This window comes from Apis dorsata, unplaced genomic scaffold (assembly GCF_000469605.1).
Source record: "Apis dorsata unplaced genomic scaffold, Apis dorsata 1.3 scaffold_840, whole genome shotgun sequence".
Taxonomy (NCBI): Eukaryota; Metazoa; Arthropoda; class Insecta; order Hymenoptera; family Apidae; genus Apis; species Apis dorsata.
The window spans coordinates 215,689-226,869 of record NW_006263966.1 but is presented as its reverse complement, the minus strand read 5'-3'; the positions used below and the strand labels follow the sequence as shown (position 1 = coordinate 226,869).

General features: G+C 27.2%; 1 protein-coding gene across 2 annotated transcripts in view; it reads left to right on the top strand.

Annotated features, from left to right (window-relative positions):
* Positions 1–5,894, top strand: part of LOC102679513 (soluble guanylate cyclase 89Db-like) — a 34,122-nt gene extending 28,228 nt beyond the window's left edge. For both annotated transcript variants that reach the window (XM_006623206.2, XM_006623207.2), the window contains exons 13-18: positions 2,451–2,601; positions 3,278–3,437; positions 4,181–4,389; positions 4,735–4,940; positions 5,145–5,202; positions 5,340–5,894. In XM_006623206.2, coding sequence (XP_006623269.1) covers positions 2,451–2,601; positions 3,278–3,437; positions 4,181–4,389; positions 4,735–4,940; positions 5,145–5,202; positions 5,340–5,476 — 921 coding nt within the window. In that variant the 3' untranslated portion in view covers positions 5,477–5,894. The remainder of the gene's footprint in view (positions 1–2,450; positions 2,602–3,277; positions 3,438–4,180; positions 4,390–4,734; positions 4,941–5,144; positions 5,203–5,339) is intronic.
* The last annotated feature ends 5,287 nt before the right edge of the window (positions 5,895–11,181 follow it).

The window sequence follows — 11,181 nt, the reverse complement described above, 5'->3', positions numbered from 1 at the left end:
AGAGAGAGAGAGAAAAATTTACGACGTCGAAGACAAATTATTCCAACATCAAAAACAACTCCAATACGTTCTTACGACTTCGTTCAAACTTATTAAAAAATTCCAGCAACACCCATAACAACCACCACGGCCCATCACTCGCGCTCGTGAAACGGCCCACAGCCAATTATAAGAGCTCGTTCCACTCGATAAGTGAAACCCTTCCAATTAACTCGTTCCATATTGCTCCTCTCCTCTACGACGATGTTCTCTCCTGTCGAATACAATAGAGGGTCGCGAGGAGGCGTGAAGAAGAATTTCGTCTGACGAAATGAATGGCATTGATCCAATCTGTCGGATCTTCGAAAGGAAGGAAGGAAGGAAGGAAGGAAGGGTCGTAACGTGGAGAGGAGAGGTCGAAGGTAGCGAAAGGTAGTGGTGGTGGATCCGTTGTTTGACATTGATCGTCGTTGGTGGTCGTTGGTTGCCTCGACGACATCTGTATACCCTCGTTACGCATGAGACACATTGTCACCTTTTTCCAAGTGGTTTATCCGTGTGTCGAATCGGTTGTGCAGGTGAGACAACGTGCCGCTTACACGGACAACTCGGGCTGATTTAAAAGCTGTCACATGCAACATCTGCCAATGCACACGCACCACTCAAGGTTGACGATCCCCACCGGCAACCGCGGCTTCTTCAATAGTTATAATTTACTATAAAACGGCAAAACGGCCACGTACCTTTAGACTTTTCACGCCTGGCGTAGCCACGTGCACTGGACGTAGCTTGTATACACTTTATATATATACATACACGGTGCGACATCCGAGATCGGGATCGGCAAGGCTGTAATCGACAACGCGCCGATATTTCGGGCATTGACACGTGACAATGCGATCAACACTCGTGATCCTGTTCTGGATAAGTTGTTGCGGCCACGCGTTACCGCGAGTGGTGAGTTCCCGTCTAATTAATTTTATTTCGATCGTGAAATAGATCGTTTGAAACGCTTGTAGGCGTATGGCCGTTAGAGAGGCAGGTTAGACAGAATAAAGTTACTTGGAGTTACTTATCGTTATTTATTATTCGAATAATCGCTGAACACGTTGCACGAGCTATTTAAGCATAATGGTTGTGATATTGTATAATAAATGTTATTTCGAGCATTTTAAATAACGTTATTAGTTGATATAGTATTTTATATTTGGAATTTATAATTGATTAATAATTTAATTAAAATATCCAAAGTTTCATTTTATTTTTCAGATTAATTAGATATCTAAATGAATCGTACTAATATATTAATATTTTATTTATTATTTGTGAAATTTATATATAATTTACATTTTTACAAATTATTAATATATATTTTTTCAACATCACACAAGTTAATACAATAGTGATATTGTCGAAAAAATAAAATGATTTTATTATTTGTAAACTTAAAAATTAATGATTAATTATTATTTTGTTAATATTAAAATTATATTATAATTATTGTTACATACAGATTTTTAATATTTTTTAAATCTCTAAAGTTGAGTACAAAAAAAGTATTTATTGATTCTATTTATATTCATTGAGACTATTCATAAATATGATAAGTTATGTCCTATAGATGATATAAAAAATGGAACATAGAAGACGATAAAAGTAATGATAGTGATACTTTAAATCATATGTTCGACGATAAATAAATACCAAAAATTGTTATTTAAATTTACATGTTTCATAAAATTGAGGTCAGAATGTTATTAGAAATAAAATTTATATGGCACTAATATAATAAAAGGGTGGAACGAAATATAGAGATAAAATTCCTTTCATGCTATTTATGACTTCTAATACAGGCCAAAGATTGCCTTCTTCAGTGATATTTACGTTCAAATCTGATTTTTATCAACAAATTCTTTTAAATAGTGAATAACTTAAAAATTATTTTTTTTAAAGATTTAATAAATTTTTATTTATTAATAACATAATATTGTGATAAATTTGTTATGAGCAAATAATATTCTTTACAATCTATAAAAAATAAACTTCTAATAAAAAAATTCAAACTAGATATGAATAAAAAAAATAGGTAAATATTTGAAAATAAAATAGATTAAAAAATTACACAATCAAATAAATAAATGAATTATAAGTATCAGTATCAAAAAATAATATGTAAATATATTTAATATGTAAAAATTGTAGAATATTTAAAATATTTTTTCTTATTAAGCATATAATAAAACATTATGATTTTTGTTATAGTATACGTGACTGCATCCTCTTCAGTAGTTCATTCTCAATTCACTTCATAGCTTTCTTATTCCAGATTTAATTCCTAGATATCTCAAAAACAATTCACCTAAAATATTTCAATTTATCTTGAATTTAACGTGAAACGATTACAATAATATTAAATAAAAAATACAATTGTACAATTCGATTGTACAATAATTATTTCATTTTTTATTTAGATATCAAAGGATAAGGAAAAGAATCTATCAGCTTTAAACGTTACGAGCAGCGAAGTTGATCATCTGAAATCGATAGATGAAGTCTCTTACATCGATTTCGATCCAATTTCTTCGATTCCATCAAAGAAACCGAACGTCTGCAACAACTGTGGTAATTAATAAAAATCGATCGACTATGAAACATAATTACTCTTTTAAAACTGTCATCTTGAAAATAAGGGGTGAAAGAGTCTATAACTACTTTCATTAAGGTCTTTATTAATTATTAATTATATATTTATTAATTATAACACTGTGCAACAGTAAAAATGAACAAAAAATTTTTTAAATAAAAAATATATAAAAATACATAATTATAATATAAATTGTAATGATACTATGATAAATTTTTGAATTTTTTTGAAATATTTGAAATAAAAATTCTATATTTATTGTAATATATATAAAATATAAAAATGAAAAATTCATTTTTATATTGTTTACAAAAATAATGTTTGAAATTTTTCATAATTTAATTAAATAATAAAAAGAATTATTATAAAAATTATTCAAATTTTACTGCAATATATGCTACAATAATTTAAATTTATATTCATAACTTAATAATATAACAGTAATAAACAATTCATTTTCATATTACATTGAAGAAAGTATCACTTAAAATTTATTTTAAACACATATGAATAGAACAAATATAAAAATTATTTTTACTTAAAAAGATATTTTAAAACGGAAACGATAATAAATAATGAAAATTAAATTTTAAAAATCTTTGAGAAAAATATAATATTTTATCTCTGTTAACAATATTTACGTATCTATTGTAGTCTGTGGTATAGGACGGAAAACAAGAATCATAGGTGGAAACGTAACAAGCGTTTACGAGTATCCCTGGATTGTTAGCATGTTTAAGGAAAATGCATTTTATTGCGCTGGCAGTTTAATCACGCGAAAACATGTACTCACGGCAGCTCACTGTTTGCAAGGGTGAGTATCAACACGAAATGTCGTATATTCTATTTATTTATAAATAGAATATTCAATTTTCTATTCAATTTTTTATCGAGTAAAATAAAAAATATGAATAAATCGAATTTTTTAAATTTGAACGTATTAAAATATTATTTTGAAATAAATGATTCATTGTACTTTTATCGATTTTCATTTTATTTTATTTATTGTTAGATGCCGATTCGAAGATCCATGTTTACCATATACTGAAAATGATGATAACTATTGTGAGTTATTGATAATATTCAAAAAAAGAAATAAAAATTTTTCGTGGAAAATTTAATAAAATTTCATCAATTTCATAATCAAATTATATTTGTTTTTCATAAATTTTAAAGAATTTTTTCTAATTTCTCTGCTCTGAATTTTTCATGAAATGTTTTGTGCATACGTTTTTCTTTTTGATCCTTGTTAATCCATTTACTATGATTAAATCAAGCATAGCTAAAAAGATTTAAAGCTTTTCTTCAATTTCCTTTCTTTGTCTGTAACAATAAATCTACAAATTTACATAAGTTATCCAAGTAATTTATTAACTTTTCTTCTGTACACGTTTATTTATTACTTTATGGCGTTTTTTATTACTATTTCAATTTTAATAAAAGTCACTTGAAATCGAAATCAAATAATCATTTAAACGAATTATTTTATTTTTAATATAAACTTATTAGAAAAATTAAGTATAAAGATATTTCTAATAAATTTCTAATAAATTTCAGGTTCGACAGAAGAATGATCAAACTTATCTTAGCGGACAATGATAGAACGAAAGTAGACAAGAATGCTATAATTCGTCGTGTCAAATCGGTCATTATACACGAAAATTTTAATAAATACAGCAAATATAACAACGATATAGCCATTATCGAAATGGATCGACCAGTGAATGTGAATGGTATCGTACGAACCGCCTGTTTGCCCAAAGACAGTGAGTACACTTTTGCTGTTATTACGAAAAATAGCGCAATAATGTGCAGTAAAATATGTATCTCATAATTCGCAAATAAACGATTTAATTTGAAGAAATATATAAAAAATAAACTAATCTTTCGTGCTTTATTTAAAAAGTCAAATTTTTTTTAATAATTCGAATTTTAATTACAGATAAAAATTACACATTTTATAGATATTCTATGGATATTATTTATTCTGAATTATTTATTCGATTAATTCGCATTTTAGTAACGAATATTTTCTTTAAAAAAATATCGTGTGTTCTAAAACAAGAAAAGCGGGTCGTGAAAATTCATATAAAATAGAATATAATTTGCAGAAACTGTCGATTATACTGGAGCAATAGCTACAGCAATTGGTTGGGGTCAAACGGGGGAATATGAACCTGTGAGTAATAAATTGAGAATAGTCAATCTCCCAATTTTGTCCAAAGAGGAATGCGATGAAGCTGGTTATTACAAACATATGATCACCGAAAATATGTTCTGTGCAGGATATTTGAAGGGTGAATTCGATGCTTGCTTCGTAAGAGAACAATCAATCTTGTATAAAAATATCTTTTTAATAAATGTTTTGACTTTTTTTTGGTAGAATAAAACAATATCTAATGTTGTTTTAACATGATTATGAATTTGAACTTTTGATTGCAATAATATTAATTTGTTGTAATTAATTAATATTTTATTATTCTACTTCATAAAAATTAATCAATCGTTATATTATTTTTAGGGTGATAGTGGTGGTCCTCTCCATGTGAAGAACACGTTTGGATATATGGAAGTAATAGGTATTCATTGATAAATTATTCATTGACCGTTACAATTTATAATTACATTTATTTAAATTCTTTCTATTTCGTTAATAATTATTGTTTTATGATATTAACGAAAGAAAATATTTAATTAACGTTACATATTTCTTCAGGTATTATTTCATGGGGTCGTGGTTGCGGAAGACCAAAATATCCGGGAGTTTATACAAAAATAACAAATTATCTCGAATGGGTGAAAGATCATCTACACGAAGAATGTATGTGTCCACCATCGTCGCAGAGATATTAACTTTCTATTTCAAAAATCTTATTAAGATAAAGTACATAATTGATACGATCATACATACCTTTCATACGTCAATTTTTCGTTATGTAACATTTTTAATTCCATTAAGATAATCGACGCAACAATACGATCAGTATTATATATTCCATAGTTAATAAGTTTTAAATTTTATTATATGTTTATAAATATTTACACAGATGTTTATTGTTACTTGACAATCTGATTGTAAATAATTGTTGAATTTGATAGAATTATCGAATCATAGTTTATCATGTTAATTTATTGCAATTGTAGATACAATTGCACATAGCTGAGGTAATCTAGTCCAGTGTACATATATATGACGAAGTTCCGATTTTCTGTGATGTTCCGCGTTTTCTGTATTGAAACGATTGTTGAATAAAGAATTTCCGTTTATCTTGATATTATTATCTTTGAAACCTTTCACTAAATGTATTGGAAATTATACAAACAATAACGAAAGAGTTATAAAAAGACGAATTTAAAGTTGTAAAGAAGCTGTAAGATAATTATTACATGATAAGAGAGAAAGTTAACAAGTTAAAACTTTTACTTTGGATTCGCAAATACTTTGATAAAAACAGATGGAAAAAAATAATATCGAATATCATAATTTTGAAACTTGTGAAACTTTCTTTCTCTTGTAGTTTTTAATTTTTTTAAATTTACAACTCTGATTATTCATTTTTTCATTTCTTTAAATCTTTTCTATATTATTTTAATATATTTATAATATCTTTTCATCATAATTCATAATGTAAATGACAAAATAAAAATATTTGAATATTGTAACTAATTTAAATATTATCATAAAAAAATAATCAATGCAGAAAATTAGAAAAATAATTCTACCAATAATTTGTATAAATAATCAAAAAATTTCGATTAAAATCATTTTATGTATAATACACGTATTTCTACGATAAAATTTTGCAATAAAAAAATAATTAAACCGTTAGAAAAATATTTTTACGAATAAAAAATCACAACGTTTCGACCATAATTGAAAAATTCCATTTTTCTCTAAAATTTTTCGATCTCGTTTACTAATTAATTACGAGAAAAAAAAGTGCAGGTTATAAGTAAAAAACCGGTAAAATCTAACGGTCGAGGAAAAATGACTCAAAGAAAAGTTGGACTTCGTAACGAAATAGATAAAAGTTAGATAAAAGATAGTCCTCGATCAAGATGAATTGATAATAACGGAAACTGGGTCAGCGGTCAGAAACGTTTTGCTTTCAACGATGAATGTGGGTTAGTGAAACCTCCAGACCGTTACCAACGACTCCTAATTCTTCCCAAAATGAAACAGAAATGGCAATCGAATTTATTGTGTAAAATAACTTATGGAATATTTTGTTATACTATATAACATGTGAAAATTAATTATATATTAATAAATAGTAAAAAAACGTTAATATGTTTAATATATATTTATACATATATGAAATATTAAAATACGATGTAATATACGATAAATATTTCTTCCTTTGATTTTTAATAATAAATAGTAAGAAACATATAAAATTATAAAATTTTTACTATTTTTCTAAAAATATTTTATAAAAAATTTTATATTCTTTCAATTTTGAACAATAAACAGTAACTCTTTCTATTAATAATATTTTTTTTTTTAGATTTTAATAATAGTAAAAAAATCAATAATATGTGTACGTTATTAATTAATTAATTACAATTTTTTAATTTTTTTAAAAATTAGTAAAAATGTTTCGTTTATTCAAAGAAATTTTCCATTCCTTTAATACTTCTGTCTTCTTAAATGTAAATTAGTGAATTAGTTTTAAAGTAAAATTATCAACTGCAGTATAAAGCTCAAAATTTCGGGGAAAATTTAATTTAAAGTCTTTGAACAAACAGCAATCATTGATCGAATTCGTGGTCAGTTGAAATGCTAAGAACAATCTTAATGGTAATTCTTAGAAAGAAAAACGTCTTATTGTGGGTCGTAAAAGGCACATGATCAGAGGACACGAAAGAAGTAACCGTAAAAATTGTGACGATGAGCGGAGAACTTTTTTAATAAAATCTTTCTGTGACAAAACTCGTATTTCTCGCCTCGTGATTTCATTTGTCAAGGATGGAGACACGTCCACGTTTGGTTGGTCGCTAAAAGAGAAATTTTTTGAAAGGATAAATCGAAAGCGTGCCTCCTTTATCTGGTTAAGATGGGGTGTATCGAATCGAAGTAATAAAAGTAACGTTCACGATGGAAAGATTTCGTATTCGAGATCATTTCGAAAAGATATTTTCATCGTATTCCATTTGATCATTGAAAATGTTAGGAATTCTCTTTTTGGTATCCAATAATCTCAACTTTCATGCGGAAAAAGCATTTCTGGAATTCTCAATTTCTATCATTGGAAAAACGATCGATTAATCGTTGAATATATTCCAAGTTTCTGTAACATTTACCAACGTAAAAACGATTCCATATCCTGTACTAAAGAGAATAATTACCATTGGAATATCAAAGAGTTGCAAATTGAAACTTATTTGCAAAATTAAATGCAAAATTCAATATACATTAATACATTGGCATTGTATATATTTGATACGTAATCTAATTTTTTCATGCTGCTAATTTTCAAAATTTCGTTGAACGATTTATAAAACGTAAGATTCTTAAAAAATTTTATATTTAATTTTCTCAGAATTAAATTTTTTAGAGCAAAAAAATCTTCTATTTCTAAACGAAATATTAAAAAAATATATATATGTGAACAAATCTGACAATGAATATATATATAGCAGATGTCATATTTATTCCTAACCTCACTTTTTTGTTATTAATCTTAATAATCTTAGAATTATAATACTAAGTTTAATGTAAAATTTAATGCAGTAAAATTATAGTATTAAAATGGTAATACTTAAAGAAACAATAATCATAAAATTAACATCACTTATGAATGAAACAAAATGTTTTTTAACTAAACAATAAAATCATGTAATCGTTACAACATTCACATAAATATTATTTAATTGAATCCAAATATATTAAAATTCGTATCGTATTAGTATCACTTTCACTATATGACTACAAAAAACTTGGCAGTAAAATAATAAAGAAAATAAAGTGATAAAGAAACGTCTCGTGAAAGTGATAAAGAAATATTTCGTTGAAAAAAAAAAAAATAAGAATGCACAATGCTACAAATTCCTTTTTTTTTTTTTTTTTTTTTTGAAAAAAAAAAAAAAAAAAAACCCAAAGGCCAAAAATCCTTTTTTTTTTTTTTTTTTTTTTGAAAAAAAAAAAAAAAAAAAACCCAAAGGCCAAAAATCCTTTTTTTTTTTTTTTTTTTTTTTTGCATAAAAAATCAAAACTTTCAAATTCTCGTTTTCATAATTGTAAAATGAAAATTAAAAGTAATCTAACCGACAATGAAAAAATCGAGCGACGAAATATTAGGAAATGGATCGTCGAATGGAGGATCTGGACAATGGCGTGACACGAATCGACGCGGCCACGTCCATCTTGCCAATTTCGAAACGAGAGGATCATCGTAGCGATCGGCTTAGCATACTGAATGGGAAGAGCAACAGGACATAGTGAAAGAACTTTCTTCGCGAGTGAGGAACGCTCGTTGTTGGTCTTGCTCGGTCAGTCCGATGTCTTCGTGGAAGCGCGGTGAAAGCGTCTGCACCACGTCCGTCGATCTTCTGCAGCCTCTCGAACGAATCTAGAGTACTTGAACAAAGAGGAAAGAAGAAGAGGAAGAATATCGGTGTGGAAGGTGTGTTGGCGCGCGATATAGAATGCGCGATCATGAAAAATTCCGTGAAAATCTCGAGTGTCTAGGAAGTTTGGCCGACGAATGGGAAAATCTGGCGTGACATTCCTCCGCAATCAGACTGCCGGAAGATGTTTCGAGGCACGATATCGCGGAAAACGTGGATCCTTGTCTTGCTCTTCTTTATTTTCGCTCACGTGGCTTGTCTGGATGTTAAACTTCTGCGTAATAATTCTTTGACTACCTCGAATTATGGTGTAAGTAGTACATTGGACAGTGAAATTGATATTTGGCCTTCTCCTCTTTAAGTGATGTTTAAACAGAGTGATGTTATACAGTGGATAATTACATTGTTAAATTTCTTTTCGATAAAGGAAAATTCGTGTAACGTATTCCTATTCTTGATAAAAAATTGCTTTGGTCGAGGAATTCTTTTTTTTTTTTTGGGAGTGATTTTTTTTCATAAGATTTCATAATTTTTCATAAAATCCTCTCGGAAAGATCATGAGATAATTATTGATAAGTATTTAAAAAATATTTTGAGAAATTTAATCGAGAATTATTTCTTTCGTGAATAACTCGTTTAAAATAATGAAGGGGTTCGTTATTGCGAATCAATTTTATGTGGATAATTTAGAGGATTTGTTCGTTGTATAGATTGGAATTTTTAATGATACGAGCCTTGACCCATAATTCGAATCATGGTCACTTTCTCTGACGGCTTCTTATTGCTTATTTGCAATGGAAAGTGAGCGTATGGCTTGAAGAGTGATCGATGTTTCTTTCAGACGACGAATTCGACCCGTAATCGAAAGGGCAAGTTCTTGTTTGATGAATTGTTCGGCCTTGACATAAGTAGCAGCGTGGACGATGATGATGTTGTATCAAGGAATTGTACATGCGGTAAGATTACGTTAACGAATAAATGAATGAATCTTTCTCTTTTATTTTCTATATGAAAAAAAATAAATTTAAAATAATTGCAATATATAAATATTTATTAACATTGAAAATATTCTGAATTATAGTTAATTTAGAATAAAATTATAATAGAAAGTTGTAAATTTTGTAAAAGTTGTAATAATTTTTACAAAATTTTTTTAACAGTTTTTGTTGTTGAAATAACAAGAACACTAAAATTGCTATCTTTTTTTTATTATTATTATTTTATTTTTTTCATTTTAATTAAATTAATTGAATTAAAATTTTCCATTTCAAATTTTGAAAATTTGAATTGAATAATATTTTGGATTAGAAATATAATTTTATTCGTTATTTTCTATTTTTAATTTTATTGTATGTTATTTTCTTATATTTGAAAATACTATGTTTCATTTATCTTACGTAAAAATATATTCATCCTTGATATAATTCAAAATATTATATTTTCTTCTTTCTCTTCCGCAAAAGAAAAGAGTATTTATTAGCTTATTTAGTAGAAAATAAAATATGCTATTACGTTTTTCTCATGAAAAGTAATACATTGCAATAAACGTTTAGTTTTGATTGCCTGTAAATAGAAGAATATTTTAGTCGTTTGTAATGAAAATTTAAACGTTCGAATGTACATGGTAGCACGTTTCATTTAAATGTGACTTTTTTCCCAATGAAAAAGTGAAATTGATTAGTTTTCGCCTCAAACGTTCAAATACGATTTCTTTCAAATAGGGAAATAAATTACTCCTCGCGCCAAAGTCAAAACATGTCATTATTCGTAATAAAAGATGAAATGTGTTTCTTGGATAATCGAAATATAACTACTTTTCATAAATATGAAGATAAATGTGAATAAATATGACAAATATGACGAATGACACGTGCCACTTTCAATTTATTTTGACGAATTTATTGTCAAAATTTTCCAAAATTATATGTATATCATAACAAAGAATATCTTTTCGATATTTTTTTATACCAATTTATGAGTCACAATCT